The 23,286-nt window shown below is 47.2% G+C and overlaps 1 protein-coding gene across 4 annotated transcripts in view; it reads left to right on the forward strand.

Annotated features, from left to right (window-relative positions):
* pak1 (p21 protein (Cdc42/Rac)-activated kinase 1) overlaps positions 1–23,286 on the forward strand; it is a 77,007-nt gene that overhangs the window by 43,941 nt on the left and 9,780 nt on the right. For 3 of the 4 annotated variants that reach the window (XM_086262396.1, XM_086262397.1, XM_086262398.1), the window contains 11 exons: positions 2,349–2,567; positions 10,343–10,437; positions 11,619–11,766; positions 11,922–11,959; positions 12,990–13,052; positions 13,349–13,462; positions 14,287–14,521; positions 17,847–17,910; positions 19,098–19,146; positions 20,404–20,516; positions 22,957–23,074. In XM_086262396.1, the coding sequence (XP_086118522.1) occupies positions 2,375–2,567; positions 10,343–10,437; positions 11,619–11,766; positions 11,922–11,959; positions 12,990–13,052; positions 13,349–13,462; positions 14,287–14,521; positions 17,847–17,910; positions 19,098–19,146; positions 20,404–20,516; positions 22,957–23,074 (1,230 nt within the window). In that variant the 5' untranslated portion in view covers positions 2,349–2,374. The remainder of the gene's footprint in view (positions 1–2,348; positions 2,568–10,342; positions 10,438–11,618; positions 11,767–11,921; positions 11,960–12,989; positions 13,053–13,348; positions 13,463–14,286; positions 14,522–17,846; positions 17,911–19,097; positions 19,147–20,403; positions 20,517–22,956; positions 23,075–23,286) is intronic. The other variant, XM_086262399.1, reaches the window with a different exon arrangement.

Consider the following 23,286-nt stretch of genomic DNA (forward strand, 5'->3'; position numbering starts at 1 on the left):
ACAGCTGTAAAGCTGCTGGTCATGATGTCGGTTTGGATATGTGGTGAGAGGGAAACATGAAGATGAAACCAGGAGATGTCCTTACTGGATCATCAGAGCTGAACAGGTGATGAAGAAACAGGTTTAGGTGACATGAATGAGTTGAAGGGAAGTTATGAGCTGTTTCTGAGAGACAAATAACACCAGGATCCTTTTTTAGGTAGCTGACAGCTGGTAACTGTGCAGGGGCGGGTCTAGCAAAGTTATGCCAGGGGGCCAGGTAGGGCATTAACAGGGAAAGGTGGGCACAAAGAAATACTTTTCTTTCTTATTCTCATTTAAAATATCTAGCTTTTATTAAATAATTATCTAAATCTTACAACCAAAGTTTTTATCTGATGTAAAATGTATAGAAATCATACATATACCAACAAGACTGTGTACATCACTGTCACAACAGCATTTGTTTTCATTCAAAGGCTTTATGGCTTTAATACCTGGGGGGCCGGTCTCTAGTCAAAATGCCCGATTTTCTGTACCGGTCCAGCCCTGCAGGTTAATACTGGCAGTGTCACCATGCCAGCTGACTGTATTTCATCGTCAGCCAGTGCTGTTCTTTATCAATATTACCAAAGTTTACCATAAGGCAGCATAGAAAGTATTTACTTGCTTTCAGGTTTTATTCAAATGTTAGTCTTTTCAGTTGTTTCCCCACTTTTTTCCTGTTTCAAAATCAAACACCAGTTTGTGAGAAGATTATCTTCTTTTTTTAACAGGCAGATAAAGTTTTACATTGGAACTGGCTAATTTGTCAATTGTTTGTTACAAATGTTCATATTTTAATATTCAAAAATGTTTTTGCCCAAAACATATGTGCACTACATGTCAGTAAAAATACTATGCAAATATTGCTGTCCTTGAATGCTGAGTAAACACTGACAAAGCACTGATTGTATCTCTTGTACTTTATCAACGCAGTATCTAAAAACTTTGCACCGTAGTGGTTAAAATCTCATTCTAATAAGAGTTAAAAGCTCATTCGGTTATTAGGTTTATAGGATTATTTTTAAACATTATCTGCCAATTACATCTGCCACCCTTCTCCAAATCTGTGCCCCTACCTGGCCCCCCCAACAAAAATTTTCTAGACACGCCACTGTACATGCCAGTAAAAAATCTACCGTCTGCACGAATATCAGGGAAGTAGTGTTTAAAGTGCAGCATCTGGTCAGAGAAGTTGCTGCACCCAAACCTGCAGCACCGGGTGAGATTAGGGTCGGATCAATTTCCCACCACAAACAAACCGCTGGAGAGTTTGTTTGACTTGGACTGGGACTGCTTCCTCTCGCTGTGGCTGTGATAATCCACACCTGGGATCGATTGCCCGAAGAAAGTGTACAAAGGGGGAGAAGAAAAGATCTACAGATTTGAAACATTCAATTTTCTCTCTGTGTTTGCGGCAGTGCTGCTAAACTACTGAAACAGCCTTTTAAACACGCTTTGATTTCACCTTAGCTACACCAAAACTGAGGGAGATACAGACACACAGCAGTTTGTTTGTTCTTGTTACTGTGGGTTATTTCTATTTATAGTATGAATCGTGGTTCATTCTGAGTTTTTCTGACCTAAATAGACTGGCCTCGTGGGTTCCTGTGCCCAGTGGAGCATTTAGCCGAGCAGGTTGTGTTGTAGTCTGTGCGTGTGATTTTGTGTATTTTTGTATGAGGGCGTTGTGGTAAAACTTGTCATTAAAATGTCCGTCTTCTCCGCTCAGCTGTGTGGGCGCCTCCTCCAGGTTGTACGTACAGAACGAAATGTGTGTGTACGTGCGAGTGTGTGTGTGTGTGTGTGTACGTGCGAGTGTGTGTGTGTGTTATCTTTTTACCAAGACTGCATTTAAGTCTGAGTCAGCACACGCGATGTTTTAGTCATCTTCCGACCAACCTCGCTCAGTGAGCAAATAGACCTAAAGTTTTCTTTTTTTATTCGTACTGATTTTTCACCCATTTTTGTTGTTTTTTATGATCAATGATCTGCTATGCTTAAAGCTGATGAAGCTAACAATGTGGTGGAAACATTTAATCTCAGTGTTCGTGGTTCTTTGTTTTCTCTTTATGAGAAACCACAAAACGTCTTGTAAAGAGTTTCAATTTACTGGGAAACGCGACAGCGTGCGCTGAGCTGTAGAGACGGGAGATGCAGTGATATGAGATGTTGTTATTTTGACAGAAAATAAAAACAGCATAATTAGTAAGCAGCTGATATTGTTTTTGTTTGTGTCAGATCAATATTGAAGAGCTGACAGATTTAAAACAAGTCCGTCTGTAAGAAGAGTTTGTGTTTCTGACTTTGGCCTCTCTGGTGCACAGGAACGTCGGCTGCAGCCTATCTGAAGATGTCTGATAATGGGGAGGTCGAGGACAAGCCCCCAGCTCCGCCCATGAGGAACACCAGCACCATGATTGGCTCCTGCAACAAGGACCCCGTCCCCCTCAACCATGGCTCCAAGCCCCTCCCTCCAAACCCGGAGGACAAGAAGAAGAAAGACCGCTCCATTCGATTCATCCTGACAGGAGGAGGCGATAAAAGTGAGTCGTGATGCCGCAGGGTGCATGTGTGCAAACTAAATAAACATGTACTGATATTAACAACAAATTAAACCCATAAGCTAACATATTCATCCCTGAAATAGAAGCTAGGGGTCATAAATATCTGTGAGAATCCATCAGACACTGAGACCTTTCTCTTGATCCACAGCTGATACTGAGTAACAGCTCATCAGCTTTAATCCTGTAAAATCCTTAAAGAAGTTGACCTTTGACCCCCAACAGGTGCTGGAGTTAAAATGTAAAGGATCAGCTAACTCCATAATGTGTAATTTGTCAAATGTAGACGAAGCAAATAAAACAAGTTTGAAACAAAATAGAAGTCCAATGAACAGACACCACAGAGCTGAGCAGCATCAGCTTGTTGCTTTCTTAAAATTACAGATTACGTGTTGCAGTAATGTGAAGAAGAACATTGTCACATGACTCTATGCAGTCAGGTGAAAAACTAAGCACATCCTGCTTCCATTAGAGGGTAAATAGCAGCCAGGTGCTACTAATAAAATGCACCTGAATAACTGATCATCAGCACGTTTGAGGACCTCTATAAAAGCATTCAGCTGTGTAAACACAACACCACAGTGTTCTCAGGAGTGGACACCCCACCCAAGTCCCCCCAAAATCAGACCCTACTGACAGAAGGTTCAGTTTTATTTATGTAGCGCCAACAGTTGCCTCAAGGTGCTTTATGATGTAAGGTAAAGACCCTACAATGATGCAAAGAAAACCCTAATAAACATATGACCGCCTACGAGTAAGCGCTTTGGCGACAGTGGGAAGAAAAAACTTCCATTTAACAGGAAGAAACCTCCAGCACAGGGGTAGGGAACTCGGATGATCTGATATCGTCGCGTTGGTGTTGTTCCCAGATCATCATGAAAATGTTGTTCCAGGTTCAACATTGCAAGTGACCAATCACATTGTTGTGGCGTTATTCTTTTGCGTGCCAAGCCATTCGTGCATTTATGAAATTCCAATGTTGCAAGGACAATATCAGTTCTGCTTACCGTTTATTAAAGGGTTACGGTTAGGGTTAGGATCAGGGTCCGTTGATCGGCGGACAGAGGCGGTTTCTCGCAGCTTAAGTACAGTTTTTTGTTTTACGCCGGTGTAACGGTGGACCCAAGAAATACCAGCCGGAGCGACTTTTGACAGTGCAGAACTTTTTATTAAGCTCGGGTTGTAGTGGACACATATACTCCGCGCTCTCTTTCTCTGCTGTCACGTCCCGTCTCCGTCTGTCACTGCCAACACATAAAGAGACACAATCACTGTCAGATCCCAGCACACCTGTTCACCCCGCCCCTGCGCCGCCCCGGGAGCTCACTGCGTCACGCCTCCTCTGCAGCTGGCCAAGGACCACACCCACGCCACACATCCCCACCGCCCGACTGAGGCCGGGGCCCATCCGGCCGAACCTACTCCCCCCCCCCGCGAGCGAGAGAGGAAATCGGCCACGACCATCTGCGCGCCCGGCCTATGGATCACCTTGAACTTAAAGGGCTGCATGGCCAGATACCACCGAGTGATCCGGGCGTTGGCATCCTTCATGCGGTGGAGCCACTGCAGCGGGGCGTGGTCCGAGCAGAGGGTGAACGGGCGGCCCAGGAGGTAGTAGCGAAGGGAGTCGACCGCCCACCGGATCGCCAGGCACTCCTTCTCTACGGTGCTGTACCGTGACTCGCGGTCCGTGAGCTTCCGGCTGATGTAAGCGACCGGCCGGTCAACTCCCCCCACCTGCTGGGACAAAACGGCCCCCAGCCCTCTGCTCGAGGCGTCAGTCTGCAGACAGAAAGGGAGGGAGAAGTTAGGTGTGAACAGCAGCGGCTCTCCACAGAGAGCCCGTTTCACCTGCACAAACGCCGCCTGGCACCGCTCCGTCCACTGGACCAGATCTGGGGCACCCTTGCGGGTGAGATCAGTCAGGGGGCTGGTCAGGTCCGCGAACCCTGGGACGAACCGCCGGTAATAGCCGGCCAGCCCCAGAAACCGTCTCACCTCTTTTTTCGTCTTGGGACGCGGGCAGGATGCAATCGCCGCCGTCTTCTCCACTTGAGGTCGCACCTGCCCGCTCCCCAAGTGGTACCCCAAATACTGTACCTCCCTCCGTCCAACCGCACACTTCTTCGGGTTGGCCGTGAGCCCCGCCTGCCTCAGGGACTCCAGCACCGCGGCCACACACCGCACATGCCCCGCCCACGTGTCACTGTAAATGATGACGTCGTCTAGGTAGGCGGCAGCATAGGCAGCGTGGGGCCGCAGCACCCGGTCCATGAGGCGCTGAAAAGTGGCAGGGGCGCCGAACAAGCCGAACGGAAGCGTCACGAATTGGTACAACCCATACGGAGTGGAGAAGGCCGTCTTTTCCCGGGACTCTGTAGACAAGGGAATCTGCCAGTAGCCCTTGGTTAAATCCAGAGTCGTAAAAAAGCGAGCGGTGCCCAACCGGTCCAGGAGCTCGTCGACCCGGGGCATGGGATAAGCATCAAAACGTGACACCTCATTCACTCTGCGATAATCGACACAGAACCGTATAGACCCATCCTTCTTTGCTACAAGGACGATGGGGCTACACCAAGCACTCCCAGCCTCAGCATTTCCTTCAATTCCCGGAAAACAATTTGCCTTCTATGTTCCGGCAGCCTGTAGGGCCGTGAACGCACCGTCACGCCAGGCCGCGTCTCAAAATGGTGCTCTATGAGAGAAGTACGGCCGGGCAAGGGGGAGAACACGTCGGCAAAGCGCTGTTGCAATGCAGCAACATCCGCCCTCTGGGCCTGTGTGAGATGGTCACTGCAATGGAGGGAGGCGGGGATGCTAGACTTTGGCGCCTCCGGCCCCAACTCATCTCTCCCTCTTACCAAGCTCACTAGAGAAGCGGTCTCCGCCTCCCTCCAGGCTTTGAGGAGGTTGAGGTGGTAAATCTGCGTGGCCCCGCCCCTGTCCGACCGTACCACTTCATAATCAACGTCCCCCACTCGCTGTGTGACCACGAAGGGTCCTTGCCACTTGGCGAGTAATTTAGAGCTGGAAGAAGGAAGTAACACAAGCACCTTATCTCCCGGTGAAAATTGCCTGAGTCTAGCCCCTCTGTCATACAGGCGTCGCTGCCGCTGCTGGGCCTGGAGCAAATTCTCCCGCGAGAGCCTCCCCAGTGTGTGCAGCTTTGCTCGCAGGTCCAGCACGTACTGAATTTCACTTTTCGCAGGGCTCGGACCTTCCTCCCAGTTTTCCTTAATCAGGTCGAGCACCCCCCGCGGCTTCCTGCCGTATAACAGCTCGAAGGGAGAAAATCCCGTGGAGGCCTGGGGCACCTCCCGCACTGCAAACAACAGAGGGTCTAACCAGCGATCCCAATTGCGTTCATCCTCGCGAATGAACTTACGAATCATGGATTTTAAAGTCTTATTCAGCCTCTCCACCAACCCATCAGTCTGAGGGTGGTAGACGCTGGTCCGAATAGATTTAATACCCAGTAATTCATACAGTTCCCGCAATGTGCGCGACATGAACGACGTGCCCTGGTCAGTCAGTATTTCTTTCGGAATACCGACTCGGGAGATGACCTGAAACAGTGCCTGCGCCACGCTCTTCGCTGAAATGGTGCGTAGCGGCACTGCTTCCGGGTACCGCGTTGCGTAGTCCACCAGGACCAGCACAAAGCGATAGCCGCGTGCACTCCGGTGCAATGGCCCGATGAGATCCATGCCAATACGCTCAAACGGGATCTCCATCAGCGGTAATGGGCGCAACGGCGCCTTTGGTACGGCCGGCTGGTTAACCAGCTGGCATTCGGGGCACGACGCACACCAACGGCGCACGTCGGCCCAAATGCCCGGCCAATAGAATCGGGCCATTATGCGCTCCAGAGTTTTCTCGCCTCCCAAGTGCCCTGCCATGGGGTTCGAATGAGCCGCCTGGAAAATCATTTCCCGGCGGCTTTGCGGCACCAACAACTGTGTGCGGATTTCATTAGTGTGAGTGTCACGGCTCACTCTATAAAGCCGATCGTTCCGCAATTGGAAATGAGGGTACGTTCGCGCAGCGTCGGGGCGCACCGAGCGACCATCAATATCCATCACTTGGTCATAGGCTGAGCGTAGGGTGTCGTCCCGAGACTGCTCTAGTGGAAAATCTTCCGTGGGGTACACAACGGGAGGCGGCGGGGCTTCCGTGGAAGTCCCCGCCTCCTCCTCCCCCCCAGAGTCAGCGTCGGTCGACCCCGCGTCACCGCCGAGCGCCGCGCAAACGTCACACGAATTTACAGACCGCGATCGCATCCCCGCGTACTGCCCCAGTAAGCTGTGGAACCCCGGCCAATTCGTACCCAAAATAAGGGGATGCGACAGGCGCGGGCTAACCGCCGCCTTCACTCTATGCGTTTTGCCCCTGAATTTCAGCAACAGTGACACTACTGGGTACTTGTGAATATCCCCGTGCACACATTTAACCTCCACCCAGTCAGCCTCCAACAATGCCCCGGGGCGAACCAAACTTTGGTGGACCAGAGTCTGCGTGCAGCCCGTGTCCACCAAAGCATGGCGAATACCCCCTTGACACCTTACCGGCACGCGGTACGTCACTCCTGGACCGGGGGCGGGCGCTGGAGCGCCGGCAACGCGGAACACCTGCCCCACCTCCATGAGCGGACAGTCTCGGCGCAGGTGCCCCGGCCGCCCACACTTCCAACAGTCCGGCCCCGGCGTCTGTGCGGCTCCCCGTGGCTCCGGGGCAACCTCGGCGGCCGCCGGGGTTCCGGCGGGAAGCAGCGGCCGGAACGGGTTCCTGGGGCTCCACCCTGCTGCCTGCTCCGTTCCCGCAGGGCCGCCGCCTCTCCTCTGCGACGCCGCCGCCGGTGGCCTGGGCGGCGGAACACGGGCGCCCCGCCGCGGCTCCTCACGGCCCGGTACCGGGTCGGCCGCCAGATGGTCCTCTGCCAGTGTCACCGCCGCCGTCAAATCCGCCGGGCGGTGGCAGCGAACCCAACGAGCCGTCGCCTCGGGCAGGCCTCCCACGAACTGCTCGAGGACGACCATGGTCAGCATCCGCGTCTCCCCAGCCGAGGGGCCCGGTCGCAGCCACCTCGCTGCCGCATCCTCCAGCTGCCGAGCCCAGGCAAACGGCCGCTCCCCCCCCCGACATCCTGCTGGCCCGGAACTGACGGCGGTAATCCTCCGGGGAGAGCCCCAAACGATCCAGCACCGCCCGGCACACGTCCTCGAACACCCCCCGCGAGCCGGGGGGCAGGCTCAGCGCCGCCGTCTGGGCCTCACCCGACAGAAGCGGCAGCAGCCGGGCGGCCCACTCCTCCTCCGGCCACCGACAGGCCACCGCCGTGGCCTGGAAAGCCTCGATGAAAACCAGCGGGTCCTCCCCATCCCGCATCCGGTGCAACGTCACCGACAGCGGAGGGGCGGGAGCCGGCGCGGCCGCATTCCCCAGCAGCTGCCCCAGAGCCGCGGTCTGCTGCTCCGATTGCAGGCGAAGCAACGCCAACTGTTGGTCCTGCGTGGCCGCCTGACGAGCCGCCATCGCCGCCATGTCCATCATCATCTGGCCCAAGATCTGCAGCGGCTGGGCGGGCGGCGGGGCGGGCGGCGGCGCCGCCGGGGGAGCAGGGGGAGCCGGCAGGGGACCGGACATCACGCGTGGGTTTCGGCACCAGTGTAACGGTGGACCCAAGAAATACCAGCCGGAGCGACTTTTGACAGTGCAGAACTTTTTATTAAGCTCGGGTTGTAGTGGACACATATACTCCGCGCTCTCTTTCTCTGCTGTCACGTCCCGTCTCCGTCTGTCACTGCCAACACATAAAGAGACACAATCACTGTCAGATCCCAGCACACCTGTTCACCCCGCCCCTGCGCCGCCCCGGGAGCTCACTGCGTCACGCCTCCTCTGCAGCTGGCCAAGGACCACACCCACGCCACAGCCGGTTTTTCCCGAAGTCGCAAAAGTATGACGTCACAACATTCTGATTGGTCACTTGCAATGTTGATCCTGGAACAACATTTAGTATGATGATCTGGGAACAACACCAACACGACGATATCAGATCGTGCAGGGAACTCCAGGCCTCGAGTGCCAGTGTCCTGCAGGTTTTAGATGTGTCCTTGATCCATCACAGCTGATTCAAATGCTAAATTAGCTCCTCAACATGTATGAAGTTCTCCAGAGGCCTGGTAATGAACTAATCATTTGATTTAGGTGTGGTGACCCAGGGTGAGATCTAAAATCTGCAGGACACCTGCTCTCGAGGACTAACGTTCCCTACCCCTGCTCCAGCAGAACCAGGCTCAGAAAAGGGGCGGTCATCTGCCGCAACCGGGCCTGGCTAGCGACGGGTTTTTCAAGACAAAGCCGGGTCTCCTTTTCAGTGATCGTGGCCTCCAAAGCTGCAAACAGGCTACAGTTATTACACTTATCGTTACTACTAAAGGAAACCAAACATCTCACTCACAAAGCAGGAAAGTGCAGGAGGGAGAGGTGAAGGAGCCATGCTGCTAGCAAGTCAGCTACGAGCTAAGCTAAGCTAAGCTAGTGAATCCTTAAAGATGGAGTGAGCGAATACTGTGAAAATAACTAGTGGGTGAAGCCTCAGCCCTCAGAGAAACTGCAGAAACTCCAAGAGCTCCACCTCAGACTCTACAGGTCTCAGTTAGCATGTTAAAGGTTAAAATTCATGACAGTACAATTAGAAAAACACCAAACGGGTAGAGTAATGTTTGGAAGAGAAAGCCTCTTCTCTCTAATAAGAACACGGCGGCATGGCATGCAAAGTTACATCTACTCAAACTAAAAGACTTGGAACAGGGACTAAAGTGGAGATTTGAATGCACAGCTACACATTTCTGAGAAAACCACTGCAGTGATGGGGGATGATGATTTGGGCGGTCACCGAGTCGACCGTGAGCTCCCCTGTATAACAAAATATTCCAGAGTCAAATATGAGGCCATGAGTTAAAGTTTGGCAAATGTTCAATCGTGCAACAGAACATTGATCCCAACGACAGCAGCAAATCTACAACAGGCGGTAAAAACTGGATCAAAACATTTATTTTTTTAAAGATTATCAGACGGAGTTGGTTGATTGTTACTCGTCTGCTGCTGGTTCATCTTTGGAGGAAAACTGTTTTTGTTGATGTGTTTCACGTGCACACACTTGGACACAGATTACCCATGATGCTTTGCAGGAAGCTGGTGGTCCTGCGTCAGTGTGAGTCCATCCACAGGAATCTGCTGCGTGTGATTCTCACTGGAGTTATGATTCCCCAGAAGATCTTCACGCTCTTTCCAACATGCGGCGTCTCATGTGTTGGCTCGTTTTCTGAAACACTCTGTTTCTGTACTTTTCTCTCCGTCTCCTCCTGATTTTCTCTCCTGTGTTTTGCATGAACTTTTGTCCCACTGTTTCTTTCTTTTCAGTGATCCTCTCTGGATTTAAGATCTTTTCAGGAATTTTAATGAACCTGAATCTCTTTGTTCCCCTCATGAAGGGCTGCATTTAGGATTTTCTGTTAGAGCCGGGATCATTATCGAAATGGTGCAACCAGCATCTCAGATACTCCTCTGCAACCTTTCAACGCCAAGTTAGAACTTGTTTTTGGGTCTGCTGCTCTTTAGTGTCTATTTATTCTAAACGGAAATAAATCCTGGGATAATCCAGAGTCCTTAAGGTGGAAAACTGTTCTGTGTTTTATTACAACACTTTAAAAAAATCAATCAGTGTGTTTGTTTTTTGTTCCTTTGTCATTCAGCCTATAAGAGGAAGGAGCGCCCAGAGATCTCTCTGCCGTCAGACTTCGAACACACCATCCATGTCGGCTTTGATGCTGTTACCGGGGAGTTCACTGTAAGTGTGTGTGTGTTTGTGTGTGTGTCTGTGTCTCCTCTCCTGTGTATACAAAGAAAATTATCAGATTCAACCACAGTGTGTTTTGTGGTATTTGGTATTTATTTCTGTTTACAGACTTTAATTGAACCCATGCTCATTGTGTGTGTGTGTGTGTGTGTGTGTGTGTGTGTGTGTGTGTGTGTGTGTGTGTGTGTGTGTGAAACAGCTCCTAACAGACACAAATGCTTGGCAAATGAACCTTTTTAAATAATCACTTTAGACAAAGACGCCTTGTTTCACTGACTCACTCGGTCCGCCTGACCAACTTCTTTTAGCTGGGAGTTAACTGTGTGTGTGTGTGTCTGTGTGTGTGTGGTTTCCAGGTTTCCACACATCTACATGCAGATGAACATTCCTGCTCAAATTGATGTAATCTAAATATAATTTAGACAGTAAATACACGAATGAATGGATGGGTGGGTGGATATGAGACATGATGGAACAGGAAGTGGAAGAGTGTGTGCAATGGATTGATTCTGACAAATGAGTAGAGAAAGAGACAGAAAACACGGAGATGAGACCCAGATCTGTGGCTGAAGTAAAAATATGATAAGACTTCCTTGCTAGGATTCGAAGAAGTGTGTGTGTGTGTGTGTGTGTGTGTGTGTGTGTGTGTGTGTGTGTGTGTGTGTGTGTGTGTGTGTGTTCCTTACTGTAGTCATCGACTGTATGTAAAAGCAGGACGTCACTCGATGGTTTCTACTTCACATTTTGAAGCCTCAGCTTTGGTATACTGGCTGCGATACGTTATCAGCTAATGCTAAGTTTAGCTTAAGCTGCATTCATATCCACAACGCTGCTGTAAAATTGCTGAATGACCTTGAATCTTTCAGCCTGTTTAGGGAACACTCTCGTGCAGTGGGCCGTGTTTTTCACATTAGTTGGTGTTTCACAGAGATACAAACTTATAATGGCAGCAGATGTTCTGTGAGCAGCAAATCCAGTTTAATGCTAAAACTCTGAGAATAACAAGGGTTTCAGTATTTCACTGTTAGCGTCATTTTTCATACACAGAGTTTGCTCTTTGCTGTGTTATTTGTGTTGTTAATGTTGCCATTAACAAAGGTAAACTACAATAATACAGTTCACATAGAAATAAATGAATAAAATATTGATATTTTTTATCTGTGTGTGTGCAGGGGATGCCGGAGCAGTGGGCTCGGCTTCTGCAGACATCCAACATCACCAAGCTGGAGCAGAAGAAGAACCCTCAGGCCGTCCTCGATGTTTTAAAGTTCTACGACTCGAAAGAAACGACCAACAGCCAGAAGTACATGAGCTTCACTGGTAAGACCCACCCCCCCGCTGTGCTCCCATCGCCTACGTGCATTCACAATAACGTTCAGTTCACATTAAACAAAGTTCAAACAATGAGCCTCAGAGCCTAAAAGCTCAATCTGCTCTGAACACTCAACTTTGTGTTTGTGTTGTGTTTCCTTCAGATAAAACTGCTGACGCCTTCAGCTCCTCCACCACAACGGTGAGACCTCTTCAGTCACAGCGTTATTCTCTCACACAGCCACATACAGGCAGCACTGTGAGGAAGGCTTCCTCTCATTATTAGCTGCGTCTGCATGTTTTCCATCAGTTTAGCTGTTACCTAAGCCAACAGGTCATTTTCTGAAACTGCCTTTTACACCCTGCTATTTAAAATGAATTCAAAAATTGATTCTACTTCACTCATTTTTACACTTTACACAGTTTCATGTTGGATTTTATTCATATTTTATTTAGCTGTGTTTGAGCCGGCTGTGGGAGAGTTGAAGATGTTAACTGGGAGGTTCATGATTAAAATTAGGACAAAATTAGCGAGGCTGAGCTGGTTTGGGTGTGTACAGAGGGTTAAACTGGGATAAACTGGACAAAGGATGACGAGGATGGAGCTGCCAGGCAGGAGGAAACGAGGAAGAGGTTTGTGGATGTAGTGAAGGAGGTTGGTGTGATAGAGGAGGATGCAGGACCAGGCAGATGAGCCGCTGTGGCGCCCCCTACAGGAAGCAGGCAAATGTATTTTTCAGTTATTTTTCTTGTATATATTCCGGTTTTTACATATTTTATTTAGATTTTTGTTTAGAAAGTTATTGATTTCATCTTATTTAACTAAGTGCTTTTCTTTTGAGCAGTTTTTGATTGTAATATATTTTACTGAGCTAGTCTACTTTACTTTTTTCTTGTTAGATAATAGTATAAACGAATAAATGCTTTTTTCTGAGCATCTTATGGCACAGGTGTCCTTCCTGGTTTCAAATACAGAGCCAGCGTTATTGCTGGACGACAGACTCGAGCTTTAAGCTGAGAAATTCTTGTTGAATGAATGAGGATGTTTTGTTTTTGTCGCAGTGTGTGTGTGTTTTCTGAAAGACACATTTAAACCCAAATGTAAAGGTGAGAATAAGAGACAGAGGGAGGAGGATGATGGCACTCCTCTTCCTCCCGCTCTCTCTCTCTCCCTCTCTCTGCATTGTGAATCAGCATCTTTTCCTCCTTTCACCGTTTCCCTGTCTCTGCAGCTTGGCCACCAGCCGAGCGTCAGACTATCAGCGAGAGACAGAGAGGAAGAGAGGGATAGAAAGGTAGGATGTGTGGCATGTAGTGGCATCAGAAGCCAGATGTGACCTGAGCTTTCAGACAGCAGTGATGATGAGAGGAGGGAAAACAGGGTGGAAAGACAGAGCGGGAGGCTGAAATCAGAGAAGAAGGAGGAGAGCTAAAGACGGGCCGGAGGACTCCTCTGTATGATGAGACAGTGAAGCAGTAGAGGAAGTGGCAGGAAATTCAGGAAGCGATGATGGGTCTGGTATCGTTTGTGGCTCATGTGACCATGATGTCACTGAGGCTCCGCCCTCTCTCTCCCTGTGACATCACGCAGAGCTCCAAGGCCGTGTCCGAGACACCCGCCATAGCAACCGTATCTGAGGATGAGGACGAAGACGAGGCCGAGCCCCCGCCGGTGATCGCCCCCCGACCGGAGCACACCAAATCAGTAAGAACACAAACGCTGTCGCCTTTCTGCCACTGCACATACGAGCTTAACACACACACACGTCAGGTATTCATATCTTATGGGGACATCTCATTGACATAATGTTTTCTCTAGCTGCTTACCGCAACCCTAACCATCAAAAACGAATGTTAAACCCTAACCCTTACCCTAAACCTAACCATAACCCAATTGTAACCCTGACACTAAAACCACATTTTGAGTCTCAAAAATGCCTTCAAACCCATGGGGACCTGGATTTTGTTGGTCCACACAACTATAGTAAACTTCCAATTTTTGGCATCAAAGACAATGACAGAATTTTACTGTCACTGTTGTTGTCAGGCAACATTGTTTCATCTCATCCTACACACACACACACACACACACACACACATTGTTGCTTCTCACTCAGACAGTTTGCGGTTGAGAGGCTGTTTCCACGGCGCCACTGCAGTTTCCTCGGTGATGAGTCTCATGCACCTGACTCTCACCATCTCTCGCTCTCTCTCTCTCTCTCACACACACACACACACACACACACACACACACACACACACACACACACACACTGCTGTGTTGTGTGTTTGCCTCAGTTAAACTCATTACTTTTACTTTAGATTCACTCTCCAGTGTTTTTATGGCTTACAGACAATCAGCCTTTATTTAAACTGTGTCTCACTGATGTCCACGTCCATGTTCCAGAGGCCTGTGGACAAAAAGAGATGAACAGATAACAAAAGCTCTTTTAATGTCTTTCAGCTTCGTCTTTAAACGTCTATTTGGCACCACAGATAAAAACAGGAGTGACTTTTTTCATCTTTCAGATTTACACTCGCTCAGTGATCGAGCCCCTCCCTCCTCCTCCCACGAAAGATGCTGCGACCTCACCCATCTCTCCACCGACCGCCGCGGCCGCCGCCGTCACCCCCGCCCAACCTGCAGAAGCAGCTCCCAGCAGCCCTCCCAGTGCTAGCCCCGCCCCTGGTCCTTCCTTGCCCCACCCACAGGACAAAGCCAGGAAGAAGAAGATGTCTGACGAGGAGATCCTGGAGAAGCTACGTAAGGCTCATTCAGACACTCGGAGCACGCTAACACGACAAATCTGACCCCGGTAACGGTTACTGTGCTGAGGTGGAGATTCAGCCCTGACTGACGGAGCTGTGCTGAGATTTGGGCAACAGCTGTAACTCCACACAGTAATGGCTGTGAGGGCTCATGGCTCACACCTGCTAGCAAAGTTATTTTTATTGATTATTTTTAGATTTGAATTTTCTGTTCAGTCTGGTTTCAGTTAGTTTCCAGAGTGAGATTTCATTTCAGTTTAGTTGAAAACTCTTTAGTTTTGATGAGTTTGAGAACAGAAAAGCTTTAAAAACACAGCCCACAGATAAACGTGGTGACAGCGAGTGAGCCTGCGAGCCTCTTCAGCTGCGTCCTGTTGTTTGGACTCGGCATAAGCTCCGTGTCGGTGTCACCCGCCTAGCTTTTAGGTGGCGTCAAAGATTTTGTATAAAAGAGCAGCATGCTGTTTCTGTAGCGCTTTAAAGTTGTGCCGGCAGCGCTGGATTGTTGTTTCTGGACTCAGTTTGTTGTCCCTTCGTGCTGTGAGTTAGACATAACTGTCGTTCCCTAAAAAGTTTGCTCAGACATTTATCTCCAGCACAAACTGAGGTTCAGCAATTTGTAGAAATTAATATAAAAAAGGTCATTTTCTTCATCCCGCCGTCGTACAGATGAAGAACAGAAGCTCAGACTCAAAGTGGCTGCGGAGCTTTGTCTGATCATGCTTAAAGGCATTAAGGCACTGCAGAATAATCACACGTGGTAAAATATCTGGATCGTAACTTTCAGGAATGTTGACCGGCTCAGCTGCCATTAACAGGCTTTGTCACCTTCATTAAAAGCCTCAAATATGTTTAATGTGTGTGCAGGTCGCTGACCTCTGACAGAGACAGATTACCACTCGGACAAAGGGGCAGATCCCCAGAGAGCTGGAGTCAGGCAGAGAGCCTTTTAGTGTTCTTTAATGTGTACATTAAAAAATGTTTCTACATTATGAAAATGTAGAAACATTTTTTAAATGGTTTGAATGCTTTAGAAATAAGCTGATTGAATGAAATCATAATGACGTAGGCTGCAGGTCGACAGGGAGGAAGCATAAAGAGAGAAAAGCTGCCACAGTCCTGGATGCTAATGCTGCTAGCCAGAGGTCACAGGGCGATGAGCGATGGTGACGGAGCAGCAGTGCGAGGGAAGGTCACTGCACCCTCTGACATCTGCTGTGGAGGAAAAAGGTTCCTGGTTACGGATTCACATTCAGCATTTTCCAAACAAATACGGCTCAGAGTGTCTGATGCTTCCAGCCGAGGGGAGGGGTCCTTTTTAAACATGTTCAGAGTGAGCTCGCCTGAACAGCCTGAGGTGGACTTTAACAAGTTGATCAATGAAAGTCGGTGCTGTAGATCAGACGGCAGTTTTATTAAGACATAAATGTTTGTGCATACTTTACTGTATGTGTCAGATATGGAAGCTAACAGAGGAGCGGTGTGAATCTCAGGGTGAACTCTGCAGTTAGGAAGTGCAGGCTCAGTGTGCAGGTTTGAGTCTGAGGCCTGTGGTCCTGATAATCCATCCATATTCTGATGTACCTGCTGCAGAGCGCAGAGTGTCCGTGAGCTAATTTTAGCTTCTCTTAGTCGTGACAGGACATTTCATCGCTTTATCTGCACGCGCAGCTTCCCTCAGAGAGCAGGCTTCGAGTTTATTTTGGGCTCGTCTCTCTGCTGATTTCAGCAAACTGATTCTTATTTTCACGTTTAACATCATTTATGAGTACGACATCAGCGTAGCAGCATAAAAACCTCCTTTCTTCCACGTGTGTCTGTGGGCAGCTTGTTTTCTGCTTCATTTGCTCAGACTTTCCATCTCCATGAAAGATTTTGCTTTTTGCTGTGCTTGAAGGGCTGCAGTCTGCTAACTAAAATATCCGCCTGCGCTCGCTCGCTGTTCCTGTGAAAAACGTTATTATGGGAAGTACAAATCTTCATATTCTGGTTCCACCGCCCCCTGCGTGACCCCACAGAGCTGTGCGGATACTAACAATAAAAGATCCCGGTCTGTTTTTTCTAGGAAGTGATCCACAGATATGAACGGATATTTGAACTTTCCTGCAGACTCGCAGATATTCTCCACTGACTCTGGCAGCTGACATGAGCCAGATGAGAGTAAGAGTCAAACACAGGAGATTTTATTCTATTTTTTACTTGATTTAAAGGTTTTTAGGTTTTTAGGGTCTGTGAGGTTTTTCTATTAAAAAGGAAGGTTAATAATAACTCACTGGTTTTTATCTCCTGAAGCTACGAGGACTCAAATATCCCAAATAAATATTCATTAAAACACATTTCATCGCCCCCCCCCTGTAACGCCTGTAACTCTGAACATAATAATAGCATTAATCTGAAAGAAATCAGGTGATTCTGAGTCAGGTGGGAGGCACTGATTGATTTTTTTTGACCTGTGACCCTGATCGTAGGCTGCATCTGTCAGATTAAAATCTGAAAGACTAAAATGATTCAGTGCACCGGTACAAAAGGAGAATTAATGGAGAAAATAAAAAGCTCTACCTAAATAAACCAGCACATTAAAGCATCTCATCTCTGCTCAGAAGTGTAGTACTTTAAAGTAATTATGTAATAATTATTATTTAAAGTGAGCACAGTTTTAAAGCTTTCTTCGCTGCAGTGAAATGTTTGAATGTTTGAATGTTTGAGTAAGAGCCTGTATATATTTCTTGAACCATGCCACGCGCCTGTCCAGATGTGCTCAGGTCTCCCTCTGCTGGTAAGACCAGGATACTGCTCGTCTGTCTGCCTCTTCTGATCGACAGACCTGATATCCTCTGTCCCGCCCCCAGTTGTCCAATCCTCACGTCTGATTGGCTGTCCTATCTTTCCATCGTTTCCTAAAAGAGTGACTTAAAGTTTTGTCCTGTAATTCTGAACTGCAGGCAGAGCTTCTCTTTGTTTCTGTCTCTTCCATCCTGACTTTACAGTTCTGACCTTTCTCACGTCCTGTTTTATCTCTGACCCGCCCATCGCTCGTTACTGCTCTCCACCTCTCTTCTCTCTGCTCTTCCTCCCAGTCAGCATGCTGCATCGACCTCAGTGTGATGAACGTAGAGTAGAACTAGGATGGATAGAAAGACACGCGACTCTTCTATCCATCCAAATTCAGCGATTCTGTAAATCCGCGTATAAAAATATTTCAGCTCTCAGTGAGGGCCTGATTTTTATTTTTATTTATTATCATTTGTTTTCCTGCAGATCCTTAAAGCTGCTGTGATAAAAGATTTTTCTCTTCTTTCTTTGTCCTTCCTCTAACTCAGGGACGATCGTCAGTGTGGGCGACCCCAAGAAGAAATATACACGATTTGAGAAGATCGGACAGGGGTGAGTCCAAAATCTGCCATCTGTGTTCGAAACATGAATCTTAGCATGTACACAATAAATATTCATACAGTACAATCTGTACGTGATGGTGCTGAATGACTACAAACTGAACCTAAATGATGGATGTTCCCCTGTGGTTTTGGACTCCATTGGTCTTAATATTAACGCTTTGTCGGCCGCCATGTTGGATTTCTGGAGCAGGAGGTGACCATTGCTGTGTCCCAATTCCGAGGCCGCATCCTTCGAAGGCCGCATTTGAAGGCCGATTACGTTACAGCCAAGCGATGAAGGCTGTCCCAATTTGAAGACTCCGACAAATGCGTCCTTCGTTTCCCCAGATTTGAAGGACGGGTCAGGCGTATCCTTCGTGGTCCAACCAACCCAGAATTCATAGCGCAGCCCAGCCAATTCCAGTTCCCAACAATGGCGGCAGCTATTTAGTTTTAATATGACTCTTTCTGGGTCACAAAATAAACTCTTAAGATATTTTCAGGCGAGAATGTAGCTGTGTAAACTTCAAATATCATATAATTGCAAAAGTGCTCCGACATTTTCGGAGACGTCTGTTACCCATCAGCTCGATAGCTGACCGGGGTTCAAGGCTCACTAGAGCCGGCGAGAACACCGGACTCCCGGCTTCATCGTTTTCAGACCCCCACGGTCCTTCGATACTCAGGTGAAACATGATATATAAGTCACTTAGATACACACAGCTGAATAAACGCTGCTTCTGTGCTTTAAGTCACCAAACTTCATCACAGTGAGTCGCTGATGATGTGGAAACCAGGCCGGCTCCAAAACAAAAAGCAAAACAACCAAATGTTTCACTTTAAAACGTAAAACGATTATTTGCTATTTTTCCATCGTTGTTTCTCTTGTTGCACTTCAGCTTCCTTTGGTGAAACATCTGTGTCTTCATTATTTTAAAATGTCACTAAAGCAGATTCAGAAGGTATAAATGTAAAGTAATATTAACTGCCGATGGACGTTTGTGATTTAAAGACTACATTTAAAGGTCATAAAAGGCAGCAGAGGCTCAGCTGTAATGTTTGAAAGCTGCGGTTTTAACAAAGAAAAAACTTTCCCGCCGTCATAAAGAAGATAAAAAAAAAGGATTTATGACCTTTATGAGCTGATCCAGTCCTGCTGTGTGATGTTTAACTGAGGATCTCTGCTGTCTGTTTCAGGGCGTCTGGGACGGTGTACACAGCTATCGACGTCGCCACAGGACAGGAGGTACTTATTTGTCCTCAGCATGATTTTCTTCTCCTCTTCACATTTCTCCGTTCTTTCAGATACAAAGGAGATACATTATTAAAATCCTGCAAGTAGCTGCTGAGACATTTGATGTGCACAGTAAAGGTGGAAAACACGACTCAGACGTCCCACCGAAACGTCCACGTTTGGACAAGAATTGAGATAAAAGATTTCACCTCCAACTATTCGTGGCTTTACCAACATTTTATATGGAGTGTTTTCTCGCTCAGTCATAACGATATAGGGACTTACAGGATACACAGACATACATGCAGATGTTTAATGTGTAAATCATGTAGAAAAACTGAGATGCAGTGTTGAAATTATACTCATTTTTTCATTTGAGAATATCTCAGGGATTAAATGTGTAGTTAAACTTCTGTACACTGACCGAAAGACGACTTTCTCTGGTCCGGCCCACTAAGATCAAAGCGAGCTGTACGTGGCTCACAGTGTAGAATGAGTTTGACCTCCCTGATCGACACACTTTGGCTTCTTTATGGTGAACAAGCAACAAAACTGCTCTTTCTATTGTTTCATCTCTCTTAAAAACAGCCTTCCACAGTAGATCTGACAGCACTGGTGCTTGTATCTGAGGACTGGACTCCTCAAAGAGAGAAGCGAGGACGTCTCAGTCAGACTGGACACCAGCTGGTCTTTAACCTGCCAGCTCTCAAGTCTGTGTGATGTCCTGTTGTCCCAGAATACAAGTAGTCCTTTTGCTGAGGCTTAAACGCCCTGAAGTCTGAAAGGCCAGTTTAAAGGAAAACCTTGATTCGTTCCCCAGACGGAGTCTCAGACTAAACTAAACTAACAGCGTGACGTTAAAAACTCAGCAGGAAGTTTGAAGAACGTGTCGATTGGTGCAGACTTTAATCAGATGAGATGAAGTGAAGAAGAGGAAGGGAGAAGTGATCATATGGAGTTTGCACTGGGATGATATAAACACCCGTTAGTGGATTTAGTCTGGCTTCATTTACCGAGACTTCCAGGTTGATTTTAACCCTCAGCTCGCTCGTCTGTCGGAATAATCCTCCTCAGCTTCGCTCTCTGAGGATCAGTCTGTGTGCTCGCGTTTAAATGTCTGCCACGAGCCTTTCACTACCTTCAGATTTAAATACTTCCCCGCCTCGCGGCCTTTTCTCTGTCTGTCTGTCATCCTCTTGCATTATACCTCATACACAGACTTCTCCTTATAATAATTCTTCCCTCTCTCTATTATTTTTCTCCCTAAAGGTTGCCATCAAACAGATGAACCTGCAGCAGCAGCCGAAAAAGGAGCTGATCATCAACGAGATTCTGGTGATGAGGGAAAACAAGAACCCAAACATAGTCAACTACCTGGACAGGTGAGGCACGCCATCACGCGTCACCACGCTGAGGGAAAACGTCACGGTTTAAAATTCCAGTTTTAATCTTTTACATTGTTTCACATTTTCACAACACCTGATTTAGAGCTTTGCAACAGTTTGTGGTGTCAGTGTTAACCTCATCATTGCACTTAAGTAATTAAAAAAAATTAAAATAGAAAAAAAGAAAACACAAAACTATTATAATAGACGTGCAACTACTCCACAATAAAATGCACCTGTCAAGGGAACTTCCTGGACACCTCCAGGAGGTGTTTCCTCAGGGACAGAGCAGCTAAAGGATGAGATGTTTGCATGTCACCACATATTTAACATGTTTAAATGTTATTGGGTGGGTGTTGCCCTGTACGAGCGGAGCCTCACAGGCTGGTAAGCATGGAGCGTTTCAGGCACTTCCTGTTTCCTGTTCAGAAAGATTAAAGCTGACAGATGAGACTTTCTAGAAGCTGCAGCTGAGCTGGTGATTATTTTGTTGGGTTTTTATTTCCTGTCTTCTCTTAATGGAGTCCAGCGACCAATCAAGTGCTTTTTTACTAAAAACAAAAAACATGCATGCTTTAATTTCTGTTTTTTTAATGGAATGATGTGTTTAGCTTTTCTTGTTTTGTAAAAAGAGCCGGTGTGACTGGACCTCTGTTGTCGATGTCTGCTGGGTAACTGCTGCATGAATCACTGCAGCACATTATCTCTCTCTGTCTCACCAATGCAAAATCTGTGTAGATTTCAACAGGGGCAACGTAAACCCCCCTCATCCTCACATGAACTACACAGATTCATCACTAACACTTTCAGTTTTCGTCTCTCTTTCATTTTTACTGCTGTTCTTCTCCTGGATTAAAAAGTTGCTTTTTAATCATTTTTTCTTCTCTTGATAAAAGAAGTCGTTTCAGAGCCATTTTGAATGATTTACTCCGTAGTGGGCAGGGGAGGTTCCCACCGTTGAGTGCCACCCAAAAACCTGATTGTTCCTCACATGTTGATTCCTTACCTACATACTGTGTGCAAACAAATATTAACATGCGAGTTTCCTAAACGTTCCCTTTAAACGCGGAGAACAAATCAGAGGCTCCAGATGTTTCTGGACAAATGATACACAGCAGGCGTCACCACGGAAACTCCAGCTCAGCTGACAAATGTTCAGACTGAAACGACTTGAGAGGTTACCCGGTTCGGGGCTGCTGTTGCCATGGTAACCCACTGGACATGTGTCTGTGAGCGTGGTGTCTGGTTACCGTAGTTACCTGTCTGCCTCGAGACAGTAAAAAAATGTGCGAGACTGGTGATAATGCTGCCATCCCCATGGAAACAACATTCTCTGTGACACTGATTTACTGTGTGTGTGTGTGTGTGTGTGTGTGTGTGTGTGTGTGTGTGTGTGTGTGTGTGTGTGTGTGTGTGTGTGTGTGTGTGTGTGTGTGTGTGTGGGAGGATCTGTGCCGACTTAAAAAAACATCCATAAACCCACTGATTGCTGCATTGTTTGGGTTCATTTCTCGTAACTTTTTTAGACAGCTATCATAGAGCACTGTTGTTTTCAGTGACGAGGGAGGAGGAGAGCCCCAGGTTGGGTATTAAAGGCAGGACAGTTACATTTTACAGGGAGCCGAGCCGTTTGCGCTGTTTGAGGATTTTAGTCACGCTTCCACACAGACCATAAGGGAAACTGCAGAGAGCACAAAAGTATTTGTGAGTCGTTTCTCAGCAGTGCACACACAGAGCAACATAAATCAACTGATTTACCTTTAGCTGCGTCTCAGTGATCAGATGTGTGACGCGTTTCCTCAAAAACAAACACAGTTTAAACCTGCTGACACTGTTTGGTGCTGCTTATCATTCCTGCTTGTTTTTGGCCTGCTGTCATTGATACAACAGTTAGAGCATTGTTACTGAACCATGCAGAGAACTTTTCACTCTCATCGATACATTGTTTGCCGTAATTTGGTAAATCTGATGCTAAAACTTGTTTTAAAGTTATCGTGTTACCAAATGAATTAAATATTAATAATTATTCCTAAAACTTTAAGTTTAATGTATCAAAGAAACTGCTGTGTTTGTGGTTACCGCCTTCCCAGATCTAAATGTCTTTGACTTTGTGCTATTAAAAATGAAAGCTGAGGACTCGACCTCAACGTTTTATAGATTAATCGATTGAAAAGAAAACAATCAAGAAAGGCGGTTATTAAAATGATTAATTTGCATCTATGCCAACAAAACTTCAACAGTGAAAAGGTTTAAGGCCAAAGTTCCAAATTACTCAAGCCAAAACAGTTTACAGATTTTCTGACATTTGCATCTTTTTCTTAGCAGAACAGCAAAAAAACAAAAAATGTTTCTTGTGTTTAACTTTTTTCATGGTTGCAGAAAAAGACGTCACAAGTTCTTAAGCTCAGTTTCCAATAAAATGTCTTAATTTCAATAGTTACCTGGTGGGTGATGAGCTCTGGGTGGTGATGGAGTACCTGGCCGGAGGCTCGCTGACTGATGTCGTAACAGAAACGTGCATGGATGAAGCCCAGATTGCTGCTGTGTGCAGAGAGGTAAAAACAGCTCTCACTCTGAGATCTCCGTTCTGTCTCTCGCGAGCTCCTAGTGACAGAAAAGCAACACATCTCTACTTCTGGGGGAAAAAAATGTTTTCTTTTGTTTGTTTTTCCCACAATATTTAACGTAACGAGCTCAAATTTAACCTGGAACAAAATTCCTGAAGTGACTCTGTTCTGCTTTTCCTCATTTTATATCAGCCCGGTAC

The sequence above is a fragment of the Aulonocara sp. 'chitande type north' Nkhata Bay genome, linkage group LG14 (genome assembly GCF_057382095.1).
Source record: "Aulonocara sp. 'chitande type north' Nkhata Bay isolate Kocher_YH1m ecotype deep benthic linkage group LG14, A_spYH_male_GT1.1, whole genome shotgun sequence".
Lineage (NCBI taxonomy): Eukaryota > Metazoa > Chordata > Actinopteri > Cichliformes > Cichlidae > Aulonocara > Aulonocara sp. 'chitande type north' Nkhata Bay.